This window comes from Neurospora crassa, linkage group V, assembly GCF_000182925.2.
Source record: "Neurospora crassa OR74A linkage group V, whole genome shotgun sequence".
Classification (NCBI taxonomy): domain Eukaryota; kingdom Fungi; phylum Ascomycota; class Sordariomycetes; order Sordariales; family Sordariaceae; genus Neurospora; species Neurospora crassa.
Window position 1 is genome coordinate 4,292,964 of NC_026505.1, and position 19,948 is coordinate 4,312,911.

Below are 19,948 nucleotides of genomic sequence, written 5' to 3' on the forward strand. Positions count from 1 at the left end.
GTCGATTCCATCATCGTCGTGTCCGATTGTCCTCGGGGTCCTCATTAAACTTGAAATGCACGGTTGACCGTGCCCCTCTCCGCCTCCCCTACAGTGCCCGGCCGTCGATAAAGCTTATGGAGGAGGATTGCGAGGTTGGTGCTTGTACGGCACCCGCTGGGGAAATGGTGGTGGTGGGAAGGAATGGATAGGCGTGCAGAGAGATTTTGGGAGGCTCAGAACGTTTTTTTTTCTTCTTCTTCTTATTTCTTTTCTGACTGGACTACTGCCTCTGATCTCGGTCATCCTTGCAACCCCCCTTCATTGGAGCTCATTCCTATTGCGACGCCGGCCTCAGGGGAAAAGGCGAGAATGGAGATGGGTGTGCGATACAACCACAAGAAACTAGGAAGATGGTGTGTGTGTGATGGACAAGAAGTCAAGAACCCGTCACTCTGTCCAGTCCAGTGTGTCATGCATTGGGATGCATGCGATCGAAGACATGCGGTGACGCTAGGCGATCTGTTGACTGTAGGTATGCTGCTGTATGCAGGTAGGTTTAGGTGCAGCATCCAAAGCCAACCTCCTGTCTTCTCTCTGACCGTTTTTGTGCTTGATATGCGCACCGTTAAATCTGAAATGTGCTGCGACCACCCACCAGACAACCACACCATGCCACCGTCCGGACGGCTACCACGGCTGGCACGGCTTCCACGTTGTGCGACGGAGGACAGAGGACGGTGGCATGCCAGGTTGACTTGTCTCGTCTCGTCTGTACCTCAGTACCATCCCCAGCACACCCCCCCCCCCCGTCAGGTCCTGACCAGGTCGTGACAAGCGTAATGACCCCATGCAGAACTGGGTCTCGTTAAAATAACATCTGCCCACCGTCGTGGATCCCTCTGCCGTTCCTCGTTGCTCCTCTCCATTTCCTCCATCAGAATAGTACGACGCCAAGCCAGAGCAGCACACAAAATAGCCTTTGGTCTTCTAATATTTACCTGCGCCTGCCCTTCCCCAGGGCTTCAACATTTACTACACTGCTCTCTTCATCCAGAATCCCATCTCCAGCCACATCATGTCGACAGATACACAATCCCTCCCGACCAGGGAGAGCACACCAAGTTTTACAAGACCCATATCAGAGACACAGACATCCGATATCACAGCCGCCCAGGTCTACACCCGCAATCCATCTTGCGACAGCACAATGTACGGCGAATTTCCCGAAGTGGTGGATGCCAAGAGGGTAGAGCAGCAGGGGGATGAGGAAACTGTCCCGGCCTTGCCTCAGAAGAGTGCTCTGAGGGCTTCAAGGTTGCTTGACAGCTTGGCTCAGCTCAAGATGAGTGGCACGGTTGAGACTGCCGAGTTGGAAAAGCCGTCTCCACTTGGCGACGTCTATCTCTCTTCCGAGGAGGAAGCTTCCTCGGACACCGACAGCCTATCCGACTATGTCTACGAGTCCAGCAACGAGAAGGAAGCCTCTTCCGCCACAACGACCTCCCGACGAAGTAGCCGTGAAGACACGGCCCGTGTTGTTTCGGTCATCTTTTCTGGCAGGCCCTCGATCGTCGACCTCGCCACCCTCAGGAGGGGTTCCGCCGCGCCGAGCCTAGGGGGAGGCCACATGAGGAAGCGGTCAAGCACAGTGTCCTGCAATATCCCCATCGAGCGGACAGTCACACCAGCCAGCCCCATGTCCGCTTTTGCGCTTCCCGAAAGGAAGAGCAGTCTTCCCATCGATATGATGCCCATGAGGAAGCCTCACTTTCTCAACGTCGACCCGTTCGCAAACAGCAGCTCCATCTCGCTGGAAGTTCCTAGAGCCGATACTCCAGAGGACGTGACGAGCCCGGCGAGATCTCCCAGGACACCAACTTTGACTCTGTTGAAGGGAGTTACGAGGACCTTCAGCCTCGTTAGGAAGAGGAGCCGTCCGGCGCTGGCGAGCCCCCAGCCACTGTCAGAGCGCACCACACCGCCTCCTTCAAGACACTCTATGAAGCCGCCACCGTCCCGCAGCAGCATGATGCCGCTCTCTGTCACCACTCCTCTCCCTGAGGAAGGCCCGGAGCAGCTTGGTGTACCGGGGTCACCCGCTACCTCTGATAAGTCGTCAAGGAAGAATTTTAGAATGTCCACGCCATCTGGGCCATGCTCATCGCCACAGCCTCCATCACTGCCAGAGGATGCTTCGCCCGTCTCTCCTCTTTCTCCTACCAGCGTCCCAAGGAGAGGACTCCTCAGCGGGTTTGCGGCAAGGCGCAAGAGCATCAAGCTGACGGGACGGATCAACATTGCATAAAGCGACGCGACACGCAGCATGTACCAAACCGAACCGGACACTGATATTTTTTCTTATTTTTTTACGGCATATTGCAAGCATGGCGTTTTAAAGCTTGGGGAGCGGGCACAGTCCGCAGTATCGCATACAACAAAGAAGAGGTTGAGTTGGGAGACCTAAAATGGAAAAGAGACGCAGGCGGGAATGACTTGGACACACAACACAAACAGATTTCGGATCACATGGCGAAGCAGAGAGAGAAAGAGAGAGAGAGAGAGGTATTCGACATCTGTCATGCCTGCGCAAAAGCATATTCAAACACAGCAGGCGGGCAATTATCTTGTCTTTTTTTTTTTTTCGTTTTCTTTCATACATATTGAATGGAGTTCTCGGGTCATGGGAGGTTTTCACGCAACGTCATCTTCGGTTGCTCTGTTTTCTTTTTTTCGTTCGCTTTTATTTTTTTTGTTGTTTCTTTTTCTAGACGAATGTTATGATACCACAGGGCGCTGTTCTGGTTTCTTCGTTCCTTCACAGGCACAATATCTCCGCCACTACGCACTATTTCCATTCACTGTCTGGATGGCTTCTACAAAATTCAAAGACAGGCATTGTTTGCCAAAACAACATACAGAATCACACTCACGTCGCTACCGTGGCTTGCTATGATGAACGTAACATTGTATTTGCTCTTTAAAAGATTCAATGGAATCAAGAAGCAGATCCCCACCACACTTGCACCTCGAAATCGGTCATGCCGGCCTGCCATTGAATGTCACCTTTTTTCTTCATGCCTCTGTTCTTCGTATGGTTTTAGATGTATTTTCCTCATGCCACACCGGGTTCCTGGCGAGCCATGCTACTATAATCGGCTGCCCTGGATGCATACCCTGCCAATGTTTCTTTGAAGTAGGGATTATGCGGAGATAATGGTTCCGTAGGGGTAATCGCTGGCGAAGACTGGCCTCAATGAGACGTCTTGGGCTCTTGGCTTCACTTCCCGTTCCCCTGTCCAGCTTCCATTGCAGCAGCACACATCGGAAAAATTTCAAACTTCTTTGACAGTGCATGAACTGAATGCAGGTACAGCTAGCTAGTGTAGTCGCTGTAACTTTTACAAGGCCGAATCAGGGGAAGAATGACTTGCAGGTCAGCAAAGGCTGATGAAATGCACGAACATCATGGAAGCCGAATCACCTCAAAATTCCAAGACGTCCGATTTCGCAACACGAGGTGATGAATATCCCGCCCTCCGTTATCTCTCAAACGCGATTCAGGAAATTTGTTTCATCGTTTCATCGTTTTGACGCCTTGATAAGGTAAGTCCATGGTACAGTCTCCGACATGTTCCGCATACCAACTCCACCAGCTCTCAAGGTCCCCCGTCCCCCGTGGCCATCTCCGTTTTCTTGGTTCGTCAAACAGAATCAGAGAATCCGGAGGCAGATTTTAAAATGAGATTGGAGAGATCTAAACCGTACGGGTATGGAACCGAACCGGAAACGGACGACGATAACAACACCGATGTCTATTTTCATGGGATGCATGGAGACCATGGGTAGCCATGGGAACCCAGCCAAGGGTGGGTCATCCGTGCGTCGGATGGGCTAGGTGTAATTATGGGGCCTCAGAGGATGAGGGAGAGGGGATTCGGAAAACGGAGACGGACACAGTGAACCGGGTGGACTAATGGATGGGTTGAAGGCTGAAGCTTGAAGGAGGTCCGAGCATTGAAATAAAAAAGCTATCGTCACTCAGACACTCAACATGGACTTCACTTTACCTGATCAGGTCGGATTCGCCGAAGTGTCTCTTCGGGCTCCAGAAGAAGTTACTGACGACGGATCAAATGGGGGAAATAAGGGAATGCAGTCAAATGTGGGGCCGATGCAACTTTGGATAAACGCTGCGTTCCCGGTCCTAAATCCTTTTCGCCAATCTCGGATCCTGTACACGAATCCAATTGTGATGTGATTCGTTAGCGTGGTGGTTTGTAGTGTCTGAGGCTTTCCCCAAAACCCCAACGCAAAAGATCATGACAATCGATTGACCAAAAAAAAGAGAAGTTTTGGATGTCACTTGCGCTGGGATATGTGCTGGGTGTTTTTGGTGTCTACATTCTCGCCCTTGAAGAGATAGTCCATTCATGGGTTCGACATGAAGGCACCTACCTGTACACAGATCAAATACATGTCAATAAGCTAAGGGGAAAGTATATCTTGGTTGGCACATCGCGTCAGAACCGAGGTGTGCCTGCCTGTACGGCCCTCGACACCCGCATCTTGAGGTCGGCAAGCAGGAAGACTTCTACTGATATACAAAAGTAGGCCATCTTAAGCTTAGACAGAACCACTTAGCGTGAGGAAGGAAGCTATCGCCATGTACAAGCCAGACGAGCGAGGAGTGGGGTGGACCGAGGAATTGTGTAAAGGAAGTATAAACCAGTCCCTCGGTCCGTTTGGCTGGCATGACAGTGGCGTTTATCTTTCAAATCAAGGAAGCACATTGCCAATTCATTAGGCTTCCCATTGTCTTATGTATATATACCTCCCCCTTGATTCCGGTCTGGGTGGGTTGACAGCTGCCGGCTCATTGTGTAACTGGACCCCACAGTCTGTGCATCTTATGCGCCATCAGCAATTACATACTAAATGCACCGCTGTGCGCCATTCATCCCTAGATCACCACCGACAACAAACTCCAGCCTGCAGGTATACTGACCATTTATTAGATGGATGATAATCTTGATGCGTCAGCAAGACATAGAGCGATATCAGAACGGTTTTATCCAACACAACGACTTTCCAAAGGCTCAATACTATTTGCAAAAGCGTGAGCTTAGGCCAATGCGGGCCAGTTGCAGGCATAATCTTAGTAACCCGTAGTTGCATCAAACCCGAACGCACCTTCCGCCGTAAAACATCGCACGTCACGAATTTGTTGTTGTACCTTCCATCCCAAACAAGAAGCGTCTACAAGCACGCTGGCTTTCCCCGTTTGAAAGGTGAATTAATCTCTTGAGTTGCCGTATCAAATTCCTTTCGGCGGAGCGCAAACAATTCATTGTGTAACATCGATCAGATGGAAGCTGTTGAGATCCGTGTCTGGGCGCCCATTCACTGGGATTCCCATTCACCGGCACTCGCTTCCTACTTAGGTAACTTATAAGTTGCCGCGGTTTCGTATTTGCTCTTCCATTACCACTACAGAATCGTTACCCTTCTTTTTGTCGCCGCTTTTTCCAGTCAAAAGCTGACTCTTATCCGGCATTGACACATTGGCCCATACTCAGTGCCTCGCCTGTACAGCGTCTCATACGCCGCTCAAAATATTTAGCGACTTGCAGAGGGTTCAGTGTCTGAGGGCAACAACGAGGTCCTCTCTCTTCTCGATCTCCTTGACCTGCGGAAAATTCAGCTCCAACCATGCCCGTCATCGTCGACCTGGACGCGGAAGCGGCCCCAAAGCCCCGCATTCTCGTTGTCTCTCTCGAATATCAGGAGTGCTATGACGAATCTGTCAACCGGTTCTTGACCCCCATGACCGAGCTGGCTACTGTTCAGCGCGTCAAGAAGGCCGCCACCCTCACCCGTCTCCTCACCAACGAGAGTTCTGAGCCGTACTCCGCCATCGTCCTAACTGACGCCGCGCTCACGCTTCCCGAAAACCTTCCTCTTTGGGAGCACGTCCTCTCTTACCTGCGCCGCACAGGCGCCACCGCTGTACTCACCGGTCAAGTGGCGTGTTTTGTCATCCCCGATGACCTCGACGACTTTTTCCGTGTCTCGGGCCTTCCCGAGTGGAAGGCCGGCATGTACCAGCGCAACATCGTCGTGATGAACGAACAGGCCGACGGCATCCGCGACGCTACGCACTTTGACATTGGCGACAAGAATGGTCTTAAGGCTGCCTACAGCGTCAAGTCGCTGTGCCTGTCGGGTGTGAAGAGCGAGCACAGGTGGTATGTTCCTGACGCCACTCAGGAGGATCCAAACCTGAACATCGCCGCAAGACTTACTAGGAGTCCTGAAGGTCGGGATCCGGAGCGGGTGCGCCAGCAAGCTGCGGTGGCCTACGGTCCCGTGGGAGAGAAGGGTAGAATTGGCTGGGTGGGCGATATCAACACTGAGGACCCCTCGGTCAAGGTCATTTTGGCCTTGTGCGGGCTTGATCCAGCTAAGGCCCATGTCGAGCCGTTGAAGCCTCGTGGGTTGCGGTTCGACGCTGCACAAGGACGTTTTGTCGAGATTGAGGACTGAATGTTCCGCGGGGAATCAGCCAAATCGGCACGCGGAGATGTCTAAGCGCAATCCCAGACATATAATACCGGTATCCATGTTCTTACGGTCCAACTTGCAGTACGGTATGTGGCTCGCCAGTATCATCTATCTGGCTTTTGGCGAGCCAGAACACTGATATGAATGAATACACATACTGGCATTCTTAGCAGCAGGTTCTACAACCGATATATCGGCCACTATACCTCTGAAAGCGACCTCTGCTTCAAGGTGCACTTGCGCGAGCCGTGGTCCTTAAGGATTCACATCGATAGCCATATTAGCCCCAAAGAAACATGTCAGACACCTCCTATGGACGACTTGACCGATATCATCTTATACAATCTGTCCCGCTCATGTTTGTGCTATCCCAGCCTTACGCCATTACTGTTGTTCCAATAATGATCGGGCAATTATTTAATACTGCGTTGCTTGTTAGATTACTCACTCCATTCCCGAATCTCCCTTCAAGGAAACCCCGTTTGTCTCTGATACTTTCCTTCCGCGGTACTTGGTCACCAGAAGTCCGACTTCAAGTATATCGGGAATTCATCAGGTCTAGCCACTGGATTCATCAGACTCGTCGACCAGATTCATGAACTCAATATCCAAACCGAATCAACATGTTCTTTTCCATTATTTCGCATTCGATTGCTAAGCCTAGTACCTACCTGGGCAGGGCCGTTAGCCGCATGTTTTACCCGAAAGGAGGGGTTCCACTAACTTGAAAGTTTTGGAGGTCGGCTCATAAGGCGGCCCCACTTCAATAATCGGCTAAACTCCGTTTACAGACCCACTTTTCGCGTCAGGATTCCGTTCACGCGCCGTCCCGTCTCGGCTCCGACATCTGGCCCCACCTTCCGGCCTTCGGTGGGTTGGGCGACGATAAGGGAAGTTGAACCGAGTGGATCTCGCTTTTCGCTGTCGCCTCAAGGTGATTTTCCACGTAACACCATACGACATGGAAAGAATTGTTCTTTGTGGAATGAAATGCTGTCTAGCTTCCGGTCTGATCCTGATACGGCTGCGTGACCAAAGGGGGTGGTCGGCTTCTGGATCGAGGACGGAGCAGTCCCAAACAATCAACAGGACTCGCAAGGACGCGACCTCCCACGACGTCCCCGTCCATATGAAACAATGATCCGCAAAATCATCAAGTGACAGTTTGTTGCGAACAATGCTGAAACGTAGGCGCAAGCTTTTTGTTGTACAATAACAATAACATTATGTTTGCTATGTAGGTTTGAGGTCCGTATGCTCCGCATGTTTCTATCTGGGCTTGTTGATCCGGCTCGTCCATGGGCTTGCTTCCTCCGTCCGCGCGTGCATAATACATGGGGAAAAGGAATTACAAGATGAAGAAAAGTATAAGACAGCGGAAGAAAAGAGTAGAAGTAGAGGAAGAAGTCGGACGACCCATACGCGTGTCGAGTTGAACTCTCCAAAGCCCATCCATCATTACCCGCCCCCCAAAGCCCAAGAGCAACCCAAACTACCCAGTTGGCGAACCGGTTGAGAATATCCAGTGGTCCCCACCCAAGCTGCTCTCGTCTAAAGAAGGGGGGAAAGAATAGTTGCCAACCAAAAAGAAACCCAGTCATACATGATCTTTTTGTCCGCCCATTAGTGTCATGAGATAAGCGTATTCCTCTAACCCGTGCCAGCCACAAAGCCGATATCTTGCCATCGGTTGCCGCCTGTTGCCCCAAGTATACATCGTCATTAGTTTTCCGAGCCATGTCGTCTCTTGTTTTTGTTCCCCCGTTCATAAGTCCCGTGAATGAATCGAGATGTCATCATTACAATATCTTTAGTCGAGGTGAATCGTACCGAAGGCGTCCGCCGGTAGGTGATCTGGGGCCCTGTACCTTCATGGGCACAGCATCCTCGTCGTCATAAATTCGCCACGAGCGCTAAACCCTTAGCCAGCAATGGCTGTCTGTGGACGAATCTGGAGCCAGGAATGCATTTTACAGCGTTCTGGTAAAGTCAATCCATGAGGGATCGGTAACTGCGCAATCTAGCCAACGATTTAAGCCTTGCGAGAACGGGCAGTAGCGGCGCCACTGGGGCGAGCGCCAGAAGCCTTGGCGCTGACGATATCCTTAGGGTCGGGCAACGGGGCCTGGGACATTCTGCGGAGAGACTTGCGACCAGTGGGGCGCTTTCCGTCCTTCTTGTAGGTAGCAAAGTAGAAGGAGATGAAGAGGACAAGGTAAGAGCTGAGGATACCAATGCCGGAGAAGGCAGCAAACTCCTCGCCAGCGCACTTGCCAGCATTGGGCATCCACGGGAAGTAGGTCGAGGTGAAATAGGTGTAAGAGGCGAAGTAGACAAAGCCTGTACGCGCAAAGAGTTAGCGTGGGTGACGAGATCGTTGCGAACGAGAAAAAAAAAAAGCTTACCGAGGTCAATGATGAACTGAATGATCTGGAGACGGGTGATCCACTCCTTCCACCAGATGCGGATGCCGCGCGCGCTCTGGAAGTAGTACCAGTACATGACGACGTGAACAGTCAAATTAAGGGTAATGGGAACCCAGGAGACGGAGGTGGAGCCGATCAACTGGGTGTAGCAGAGAAGAGCAGTGGCGCCATGGTGGTAGCAGTGGAGGAAAGCTGCAAAATGTTAGAAATCGTTGTACGGCGCGCGACATTCTCTTCTTCAACGGCAACATACTGAGAGGCTTCTTCTTGAGGAACAAGAAGCAGGTGTCCAGGAGCTCGAGGTACTTGGTAAGGTAGTTCAACTGCACAAGGTTAGTGCCGATCCCAAAAGCCCATCAGGCGGTGAGCCGCAACAACATACGTAGTAGAGGACAACCAGGGGCTGAGTCCAGCCGCCGTCGATGTGGCAGATGGCATGGAAGATGCCGCCGCGAACGACAATGGGGAGAAGCTGCTCAATGAAGAGAGCCAGGAGGATAGCGCTGATGGCGGTCAGGTAGAAGTTGTGGATCAGGAAAAGCGTGCGCAGCTTGAAGGGCTCGCGGTTGCGCATGAGCTCGCGACCGCCGAAGATGATGGTGTAGTAGATGACGATGAAGATGCTGGTCTCCTTGAGAGTGGACATGGGCGTCTCGCCGGGGACGAATCTGAAGTCTTCGGCAGGGTAGCCGACGACGGCCTCAAAGGCCTTGCTGAAGATGGGCCATAGATGAATGCCGAACGGGCGGTCGAGGGTGGGCCGGGGAAGGCTGTCGAGGAACGACACGGGGCTTGCGGTCGCCATCTTGAATGCGCGCAGTGAGAGATGTTGACAAAGTTGTTGTGCAACAATCGAGAGCCGAGCTGGACGGGTGCTGGGGGGAAAGAGGTCAATATAGGGACGGGAGGAGGTGCTGGAGCGTCGCGCGACGGGGTTAAGGGGGTTGCTCTGGGGGGCTCCGCGTACGGAATTCAGGGACTTGTGTTTGTCCGGGCGACGCACCAAAGGCGGCAAGATTTTTGTATTCGAGGCTCGGAATCCGCGGGCGGGCACGGGGGAGACTGGTCGAGATTAGGCCCCCAAGAATCCGCCGCCAAGAAATCGGCCACGCAGTAGTTACGGCCACTTGTGGTACCTCTGCAGAAAGGCGGACAGTGAGCTTCTCTGAATGTCGCAGTGATCACGATGCCGACGAGACTACATCCAAAAACGAGCGTTATACACAGATTTGGAATCGTTGAATTGACAGGTAGCAGGGGCGTTCACAGAAGAATTCCCAATGGTGCGAGTGAATGAATAGCCCAAAGCGAGTTATCATGACTTCAAATTTTGATGGAAGAAGGCCAAAAGTACCTTTGTTGACATGATGCAGCATGTACACTAGAGTAGACTTCAGTTTGAAAGGTCTAACGTGGCCAACAGCAAGGCCGCCAAATCTCAGCCCTTCGCAAGTCCAATCCATGTTAAGTGTACACGGTTCCTGGCCGCCGCATCCATCATCCATGCTCGCACCAGTTAAAAATCACGTCTTGTTAAAGCAAGTATCACCACCTGGAACTTCCGCCACCCATTTCACCACAGGACAGGGAAGCTGAGAGTGAGGCAAGGCTCCCAGGCCTTCCTTCAGTGTCAGTGAGCAGGTACTTCCGTGTGCACGGGTCTCCATCCCCGGGCCATGGCACTCTGGTGTAGAAGGTAGTCAGCCGCATGGACGGCGCTGTAGTGGTGCCTGGCACTCACTGCGAGTCGTTCTGGGCGATAGTCAACAAAGTGGAAAAGGGGTAGCCACCCAGACGCGCCTAAGGTAGCCTCGACGACACTTGGCTTTTCATTTCCAGTTCCTGCATGTGCAGTCCCCCAATCTGCCATTGCAGCGCTGACCACCCAATCACATCCAGAATCTCCGTCTGACCGTGCCGAACTATCCAGTTGTACGGCACCGGCACGGGTCTTAAGACATCGAAATAGCTACTGCCACTCATGACCGATAATGACCTTAACTGATGACATTGATGACAGTGGAGAGGCGCGGCGAAGCCCGTGATGAGATTGCAGTGTAGCTATTTCACATCGGGGTTCATCAATCGTATCTCGTGAGTGTTCCGGTGCGACTCAACGCGGGCTCCATCGAAAAGGGTCGGTCCTACCAAAAATCAACATGCCCGTTGAAACACGGATGAGATCGATGATTGACTCGAGACTTGGGGGCAGTCTTCTAGGCCGTTCAAGGTCCACCAAATAGCTACAACCCCCTACATCGGATACCTCGTTCATCATGCAGAGCGTCAACTGTCGGGCCGCAACGGGCTAACTCTTGATCAAACGAGTAGTGTAGAGTCCATGCCGAGGTTTGGGGAAGTAGCTAGTGCAGGACGTTCACAACTTGGTTATCAGGAAGAGATATCGTGGAAATTGATACGAGGACGTTCAAACACCCAGGCGAGCCCGAACCAACGGTGCGTATAAGAGAAGGTGAATGGCTTGCCCTCCAGCGATTGAGCTCACAACCTGGGGTGGCCCAGTGCTACGGTAAGACATTGACCAGCGGGTATACAAATTCGGTTTGTTCAATGATTCAATCGAGTCCATTTTTTTGAGGTTTCGCGGCTCTCGCCTGTTCAACAACCCCAACCCACCAATACTACAAGACGCGTTTTCTACTCTCTCCGAACTACATACTGGCTTTCGATCAGCCCATCATTCATCCACCCACAAATACACGAGTGTACAAGCCGTGAATCCTGAGATGACGAGACCATGTGCCGGTCAAAACATTCGGTTGGCAGTCAATTTCTTCCGATGATAAATAGGTTGATCCGTAAATCTCCAGCGCTTGCCGGTTCAAATGTTCCCAATCCTGGGAATTGTCTAAGAAAAAAAGTGAGGGATATCAAGGTCAACACGATGATGAGTTGAAGTGAATGTCCGCAACAACAGACACCACTTCATTGTGTGAAAGACCGACATGAGCAACACGCACTGGTTGCATCATCGCTGCAGGACGGATCGGATAAATCGACTGTGTTGGATGGATAAATCGACTGTATAGCAATTCGCGGGCTACCCCCAAGGTTAGTGTTAGGGTTAGTGGTTAGGGTTAGGTGTTAGGGTTAGTTCCGGGGGTGCAGGGGGCCGGTGAGAGGCCCCCGCATATAAATGAGAGTTCAACGCTTTAGAAAAAGTCGTTTTGAGCTTTCGTTGTCGTTGTCGAGACAATGATATTTTGGTGATGACTTGCGATCGCGAAAGTTTGGCGCGAGAGATGCCAAGCTTTGGGTCTTGGCTGTCAGTTTGTATGGGCTCCACACAGCGGATTCATCTGAGCACACAGTCGATTTATCCGGCTCGCTGCAGGAAGGCGTTATAGGTACCCCACGTTCTGTTGCTTCGACATCAGCCTCATTATGAAGTTAAAGAAATGTTTCAGCCACTTCAGCCACTACTGGTGCGGAAAAGTGGGCTGTTGTCTGTTCAATTGCATACCAAGCTCATGTACGAATTGGAAAGGTGAGCTTAGGGAGCTTGTGCACTGACCACCGAGTGGCTTGTCCAGAAGTACCTCGAGGGCGGAAAAAACACAGCTAGTCAGCTAACCGGAAAAGACATAGCCGAAGTATTCGAATGGTCCGATGCAGTGCAATACCGGAGACTTCCACTTGGGTTGAACAAGCATTTACGTCGCACACCATCGAACCTCAACCTCGTTAGCATTAATTGAGACCATCATCTCAGCTACCGTACCTCCCTCTACGTAACGTGCGTGCTTCTCCGTCTCCGCCGCCAATTACCGCCTTGCCTTTTCTTCCCCCCCGGTCTTCTCGCTTCGCAGTTCCAGCTTCTTACCGTGTGCTCTCAATTCTCATCTTCTAGTAGCCCCCTCCGTCCTTCCGTCACAATGGCCTCCTTCTTCCGCACTGCCGTCCGCGGTCCCTCCGCCGGCCTCTTCCGCGCCGTTGCCCGCCCCCAGCCCATCGCCGCCCGCGTCAGCCTTTTCAGCACCTCCAGCCGCTTCCGCTCCGAGCACCACGAGGAGACCTTCGAGGAGTTCACTGCCCGGTGAGTTTTGCCCCGGCAGCCCGGCCGGGAAGCTGCTACCTCTCCGAGCCCCGGAGGTCCCAGGCCCGAGCTAGCTACCTGCCTATCCTAGCTCGGCTTCACTATGACGTGATGCCTCCGACTCTCCTCCCCTCAGCCTCAGCCAGGGCCACCCCATCAACACCTCCATGCGCCCTCGAGAACTCCCCAATTCCTAACTTGCGCCTTTTCCAACAGCTACGAGAAGGAGTTTGATGCCGTTCAGGATGTTTTCGAGCTTCAGGTATGCACCACCTTCCATGCTCCCGTCCCACTTCGACTCTCACGGCCTACTCGACGACGCACCTTTTGCATTATCGATCAAGGGACAACAATGATTCAACTTGTTGGGTAGGGGCAAGGGAAGGAAGAGACTGTGAGACTGACGCTGGCATACCGAAATTAGCGCAACCTGAACAACGCTTTCGCTTACGATCTCGTCCCTTCCCCCTCCGTTCTCGCCGCCGCTCTCAAGGCTGCCCGCCGCGTCAACGACTTCCCCACCGCTGTCCGCGTCTTCGAGGGTAAGAGCCCCCGTCCTAACATCCATCACTGCCGCCACCGAAACCCGCACACATCGTAGCCATCGACGACCAGCCTATGCGTCAATACCAAGGTGTCCGATAAGCTCGGGTGGATAGGGAACAGCAAAACGGTCTTTTAGGAACCAGAACCATGCTGACAACGGGCTTCCGTCATAACAGGCATCAAGGCCAAGGTTGAGAACAAGGGCCAGTACGAGCAGTACCTCGCTGAGCTCAAGCCTCTTCGTGAGGAGCTCGGCATCACCCTCAAGGAGGACCTCTACCCCGAGGAGGCCAACTAAATTTAGGACCAACGTAACTTAGAAGATGCCATGAGAATCACCATTCCAACGACCCATCAATTATTCTCCCAGAATCTTTGGAAGTTTGAAAAGAGGGGATATGAGAGTATTGTGGCGAGAGGAGGGGGAGTTTGTGGAAGGGGAAAGCGTAGCGTGTGTGCTTGGAACCTATGAATAGGAGAGCGCACTCAACGCTAATTCCCTGGTACCATACATGTTTCTTTGCCTAGAGAACTCCTATTGCAGGAAGTAAGGGCGTAGTATATCCAAGAGGGCCTTAGAGAGAGGAATCGAACGAGTTCAACCTGTTTGTCGAGTTGGATACGATAACAGTTGGTTGTGTCACGGATTGTGTTTGGACGATGAATATCCCATGCCATGATCGTAGAGAGCAGCAAAATAGATGTATTCGAAAGGCAGTAATGAGTTTACCATAGATTTTACAAAAGCTGGATGCTGGTTACCATTCGTCATAAGAGATTGACCAGATTCACGATTGTCATGCCTGGTTCTACCTGGATTCTATTGCCTTTATCCATAGCAGGTAGAGTAAGTATCTAGAAAAAGGTAACCCCAATGCGCCGAGTGCCTCAACCTCTTTCATGTGCATCCCTCGATCCTCAAATGCAACCTGAGTACCTTGAACCATACAAAAGAAAATGAAAACAATCGATCTAATGAACCGTAAGATGTAAGATAGGGAGATGGGTATTGTGAAAAGATATTCCTACCGGCTGGAGAGAAAGAAGAAGAAGAAAAAGACCAATAGGTAACAAGCAATAAGCAAACAATCGTTTCACCAACCATTCCACCGTTGACAGGGACATAAGGAAAGCTGACCTGAAGCCATCTTAATCGTTGTCTTTGTCTCGGTCCTTGGTCACGAACCAGGAAAACAGCTGCAGTCATCGACCGACAGCCGAGCCATTCTTTCCTTCTCTCAAGCACCCAACGATCTCGCTCTCCGACCCCCAGGTTCGGTTCTAACTCCTATTCGTCTTGCCCTAATCACGGAGGTGCCCCCACCGGGGGTTAAAGTTTATGCCCCCATTTCCTCCACCATTCCCGTTTCCATCACTAGCATTGCCCGGCGCAGGACTATTACCCCGACTACTTGCCGCCGTATCCGTCGTGTTGCCAGCACCTCTACGGTTGACCGTCGTCCTGGGACTCATGATGCCCGTCGTCGTGCGCGGACTCCGCGGGACACTAGCCTGGCGGGTCTCGCGGCGGCCGCTCTTGAGATGTCTTAGCTCGGCGCGGGCGTTTTCCAGCTCGCGCTCACGGTCACGAATCATGGCCCGGTACTCGTCGTTTTGTTTGCCTAGGAACTTCTTCTCCTGGTCGGAGTTGATCTCATTGACGCGGACGACGTTGTCGTCGGCTTTGCGCTGGAGTTCTTCAATCTTGCGCTTCAGCGCCGTGTTCTCATTGTTTAGCTCCGTGTGCGCGTTGGAGGCGTTTTGATAGGCGGAGCGGCTGTATTCCATCTCGTTGGTCGCGGTGGCCATGCGCTTTTCGAGAGCGGCGAGCTTGCTTCTAGTGTCCTCTAGCTCCTGCTCGGCGCGGGCGAGACGGGCTAGGTCTGGGTTGGAGGAATTAGCAAGTTGAGATTGGGCGTCGGCAATTTTGGTTTCCAAGATTTTCACGTCTGCCTTGGCTGTGTCTAGGTCGTGTTTGCTGGCTTCGAGCCGCTTCTGTACTGCAGCGTTTTCGTCAACGGCCTTTTTGCAAGTCTTCTCGAACGTGCTGCGGTCGTGCAGGGCTTCAGTGTACTTGGGTTGTAGAACTTCCACCGTGCGCTTGTAAGACGCCAGTTCGACGCCGAGGTTCCTGGCTAGCAGTCGAGTTCGATTCTCGTCACTGGCTTCCCGTTCGAGATCCGACTCCAGTTCAAAGATCTTAAAGGCCAGGGCTTCAAGCTGCTCTACCGAAACTTCCATGAACTGTGTTGCCGGTCTACCGGGATATTTTTCCAGAGTGCTTCTTAGCAAATCGGTCATTCGAGACGGTGTGCCGTTTCGAGGAGTCTGGGTCTGAGAAAGCCTTACTCTCTTGGGCGTGCCAGCATCAACTTCGTCCTGTTTTTTTTTTTTCCTTCGTTTAGCGAGTTGATCCTAAGATAACCATAGTGGGTACGTTTCGGTTTCTGACACTTACCAAGTGGCGCTTACGGCCGGTGGCATCTCTTGAAGGAAGTACATGTTGAGTTGACTCCATACGGTTCTGCGAGCTCAACCAGTCATCAAAGACATCCGCAGGGAGAACTTGTGGCTCCCAAGATAGATCATGATCGGGGTTCTGCAAAAAGCAGGCGAAAAGCTCGGCTGCCTTGTGCGGTTCATGTCCTTCATCTGGTGGGTTTACGAACAGCCTTCTCGCCGTTGGAGTGGCAATCGCCAGGGTAAGAGCGTTTTTCTTTTCCAAATCGCTCAACTCATGCTCCATCTGCTGGAGTTGTAGGTCAACATGCTCTAGACTGTAGGAGACTACGAGAGACAAGACAACAGGAACCAGGCCGGGCGGGAATCTGGTTGACCTTGTCTCGTGATCAAACCTGATCGCCACATCGACAGGTCCACGTACGGCGGACAAATCCTGGTCTGGTGAAGCGAGAACCACCCACAAACCGTCGGAAGCCTCATCAGACGGGGTTGACTCGTCACGCCCAAGAACATTGTAGTTGAAACCAGGTGTAGAAACCACAGCTTCCAAGTAATCAAATGTCCTACCAGGTCGGCAAAGGATGAGAACTCGGAGATTCATATCACGAGCGAGATGAAGAAACTCATAGATGAACGAAAATTTTGTGTTCGTTCCCGTCGCGTGCTTCATCATCTCGGTGGGTGTCATGGCCGGGATGGTGTCCGCGTAGGCTGGCAAGTCGCAGAGGTCGGCCAGTCGCTGGAATATGGAGTCGATTTTTGCGGTCAGAAAATCGTTGGGCATCGCCGGATGAGATTCGCTAAAGGCCTGGCAAAACTCCTGCATCGAAGCTTTGTTCTTGTCGATCGTTTCGAGGTATTGGGGACGCGAATTTGCCGCCATCGGTAGGGTGACCAAGAACTCGGTCAACTCCGATTCTTCCTCGGGTTCCTGGGAGTCCATATTCCGAGATATTTGAGACATGTCGTCGTTGTTTTGTTCGAAATCGACATGTTCACGGGACGGTAGTGCATCGTGGTCGGCTGAGGCATCTAAATCAGATGGAGCAATAGTAGCAGGTAACTCGTTGGATGCCACATGCTCTTGGGTTTCTACCGGCTCGGGAGAGATATCGAGCTCTGTATGTGGGGCGTGGGGAGTGAACGGGAGTCCCAGACTACGTCTAAGCTGCTCAACAGCAGAAATGGTCTCACCGTTGGAAATGACGGACCCCGGATGCAACCCAGGACTCGGATCGATGCTGTGAAGAATATTACCTGATGGCTGAATCTCCCACGGATCCGTCGCATCAGGGTGAGGCGCAGGGAAAACGTTGGCTGGTGAGATTATGGTCGGCTGCGGTTCCTGCTCCTCAGGTTGGGTGGTGGCAAGGTCGGGATGCGGCGCTGGCGAGGTTAAGAGTGCGGATGGCTCATCTGACTGCTTGCCGTAGATGTGGTCTCGCAACCGTTGCAGCGTCTCTGTTGCGGAGAGCTGGGGCGTTTCCGCCGAGAACGCGTCGTCCATGCTAAAGTTAGCTGTCTCGCAGTCTTCGTCTTGAACAGGAGTGAGGGGTGTTGAGGAGGTCGCAGTGGGCAAGGTAGCAGAAGGGGCAGGGGTATTCGAATTATGAGATAAGTCCTCTGGGTCGATTCTGTCTGTGCTGTCAGAGTGCGGCTGCTTAGTGAGCTGGATTATGTCGAGCGTGCGCAGCATCATGTATGGTGATGCTGACAGCTCTTTGGTGCCACTAACCTCTTTCTGCACGGTGGCCGGAACAGTGTCGCTGTCGGTCTGGCTGTGGTAGGCCGCCCGTTCGGATTGCGTAGAATTCTCGATCGAGCTGGTGAGCTCGATTTGGCTGCGCAGTTGCTGTGAAATGCCGCTTGAAGAGAGCAGAACCTGGGCGAATTGCAAAGAAGCGCTGTTTGAAGTAAGGGATGAAGCGTGGGTAGGAGTTGTGGTGTCAGGCTTGTCGTTCGCCGGGCCCTGGCTGCGGTTATGCAAGTTTTGGCTCACGATTTGGCTAGTTGAGACGACAACTCCTGACTTGGATGAGGCCTCTTCTAGTGACCAATCGTAATCGATTTGTGTCAAGAACTTTCCGAGCGGGGAGCTGCTCCCGTTTGATTCGAGGTCTTGTTGTGATGAGGCCTCCTCGGCTGCGGTTTCCTGGTTGTCGGAGATGATGGATTGGGGTTCGATAGCCAAGTAACTTTCGATCTGTCTGAACGGAACCTCGGCCCCAGACTGCGTCGACTGAGCCTGGGCAGACGCGAATGAGGAAGACGGAATAGCAGCGTCTTCAGAGTTCGGATCTTCCACCGCTGAATGGTAGTCGCTAACTTCGTCGTCGGGCAGAAGTTCTGGCTCTTTCTGGGCTTCCTGCAGGGATGGCAAGGAATCACCCACGTCTTGTGAGTCGGGAATCGTCCGTTGGCTGATCTCCTGTGACGCTGCAGGTTCCTGATGCTGCGAGACGGGCTGGGAACTGCCTTGCGATGAAACAAAGACAGGTACGAAATCGGACGGGTCGACGGTGGGTTCGCACGGAATCTCAACAGCAATCTTGACGGGCTTTACGCGAGGATTGGCGCCCGTGTTGCCGTCCTGCGTGCCGGCGGTTCGAGCTCGCTTCCGCGGCTGCTGCTCTTCCTCTCGATCCAACGAGAGTCTGCGCTTCTGGCGGCGGCGAACAATTGGCAACTTGTCCTCCTCGTCTCCCTCGTCCTGGCTTTCGTTCTCTTGCTCGGTGCTGCCGTCGCTTTGCGGCGCCTTGTCCTTGATCAGCTCCCAGTGAGCAATTGCAGCTTCGTTCACGTGTCCAGCTGGTTCCTGTAAGCATGCTGGTGATTAGTTTATTGCACGCAAGGGCATGATATGGAGTCAAAAACATACCCAGGTCGGATCGAAGCTCTTCCCAGTGACGGGGTCGTTGGCCCAGTCGATCAGGTAAAACAGCCGTCCCTTTTCGGTCTTCTCCCCAGCAATGCGCCGAACTGAATAGAATGTTTCCGACGCTTCCTTCTTCGGCTTCTTGGCCTTGGTTGGCTTTCCGCGGCGCCCTCTGGGCATGACCCTCCCGGTTTCGACCTTGTCGGTGGTGTCCTTCTGGGGGACAGGGACACGGCCGCTGCGCCTGAAAGGTGTCAAGGGCGGATCTGACGGCGCACTTTTGTGCGCGGTGCGCTGTGAAGGCTTCGAATTGGGAGAGAACGGTCCGATTCGTTCGACGGCCCGTCTCGCGTTCTCATGGAGCTTTCTTCTCCAAGCTTCGTGCGCTGCCACAGCGTCGTTGTTGTTTTGGTCCTGGTGTGGTTCGGCAAGGCTGACATGGCCTCCTGTAGCCGCACTGCTTAGACACAAGTCAGCCACTGTTCGTTCCATTGCGGCCGCTAACAATGCAACTCCACCGCACCTGCAGAAGGCACCATAGTAACCTATTGGCCAGCCTTTCACTGTCAGGGGCAGCAGGGTAGCTCGCTACAGGGCCCGGCAGTGCAGCACCGACAAGCCCACCGAGCCACTGTAATTCTAAGCCATTGTTGATCTCCCTCTCACCCAACAACATCCTCGTGCGAATAGCTTCGACACTTACCTTGATGATTGCTCAGCCTTCTCAGCCCGCGAACTCTTCGGCATTGTTGTCTACTTATGGCTGCTTCGAGTTGATATTTCCGTCTGCTCTGTTATGAACGTTCAATCCCAAAGTTGGATGGGTTTGGAAGAGCAAAAGACAGAAAGGAGGAAAAAAGAGTATGGCTTCGCAATTCACATTTGAACCTCCACTGACACTTGTCTTAATCCATATCCTATCATGCCTATTCAACCGCTTGTTCAAGGCAGAGACAATATCTAAGCCCACTTTGTTTCCATCCGAAACATCTCGCAGCCCCGAGATCAGATGAATGACCGCGGCAGAGGCTGGGCCTT

The 19,948-nt window shown here is 52.6% G+C and overlaps 5 protein-coding genes across 6 annotated transcripts; 3 read left to right on the forward strand and 2 right to left on the reverse strand.

The window, feature by feature from the left end:
• Nucleotides 1-892: 892 nt before the first annotated feature.
• Nucleotides 893-3,109, forward strand: NCU06691 (hypothetical protein). Its single transcript, XM_955913.2, has one exon. The coding sequence runs from the start codon at nucleotides 1,058-1,060 to the stop codon at nucleotides 2,285-2,287; it is 1,230 nt and encodes a 409-aa protein (XP_961006.2). The 5' UTR covers nucleotides 893-1,057; the 3' UTR covers nucleotides 2,288-3,109.
• A 2,006-nt stretch (nucleotides 3,110-5,115) lies between these two features.
• Nucleotides 5,116-6,897, forward strand: NCU06693 (hypothetical protein). Its single transcript, XM_955915.2, has 2 exons — nucleotides 5,116-5,270; nucleotides 5,559-6,897. The coding sequence occupies exon 2, from the start codon at nucleotides 5,692-5,694 to the stop codon at nucleotides 6,523-6,525; it is 834 nt and encodes a 277-aa protein (XP_961008.1). The 5' UTR covers nucleotides 5,116-5,270; nucleotides 5,559-5,691; the 3' UTR covers nucleotides 6,526-6,897.
• An 832-nt stretch (nucleotides 6,898-7,729) lies between these two features.
• On the reverse strand, nucleotides 7,730-10,096 carry NCU06694 (fatty acid elongase). The gene is made up of 4 exons (XM_955916.2): nucleotides 9,352-10,096; nucleotides 9,223-9,292; nucleotides 8,949-9,161; nucleotides 7,730-8,883 (listed from the first exon to the last, which is right to left on the reverse strand). Exons 1-4 carry the CDS (start codon nucleotides 9,772-9,774, stop codon nucleotides 8,576-8,578), a joined length of 1,014 nt encoding a protein of 337 aa, XP_961009.1. The 5' UTR covers nucleotides 9,775-10,096; the 3' UTR covers nucleotides 7,730-8,575.
• A 2,493-nt stretch (nucleotides 10,097-12,589) lies between these two features.
• cox-6 (cytochrome oxidase-6) lies at nucleotides 12,590-14,314 on the forward strand. 2 transcript variants are annotated; one of them, XM_011396397.1, is made up of 5 exons: nucleotides 12,590-12,726; nucleotides 12,841-13,026; nucleotides 13,243-13,288; nucleotides 13,451-13,568; nucleotides 13,749-14,314. In XM_011396397.1, exons 2-5 carry the CDS (start codon nucleotides 12,866-12,868, stop codon nucleotides 13,868-13,870), a joined length of 447 nt encoding a protein of 148 aa, XP_011394699.1. In that variant the 5' UTR covers nucleotides 12,590-12,726; nucleotides 12,841-12,865; the 3' UTR covers nucleotides 13,871-14,314. The 2 variants fall into 2 exon arrangements, with proteins under 2 accessions (XP_011394699.1, XP_011394700.1); XM_011396398.1 differs by having other exon boundaries at nucleotides 12,614-13,026.
• An 18-nt stretch (nucleotides 14,315-14,332) lies between these two features.
• NCU06696 (hypothetical protein) lies at nucleotides 14,333-19,657 on the reverse strand (the record flags this gene model as incomplete). The annotated part of the gene is made up of 4 exons (XM_955918.2): nucleotides 14,333-15,951; nucleotides 16,031-18,850; nucleotides 18,914-19,367; nucleotides 19,614-19,657. 4 exons carry the CDS (start codon nucleotides 19,655-19,657, stop codon nucleotides 14,875-14,877), a joined length of 4,395 nt encoding a protein of 1,464 aa, XP_961011.2. The 3' UTR covers nucleotides 14,333-14,874.
• Nucleotides 19,658-19,948: the final 291 nt, after the last annotated feature.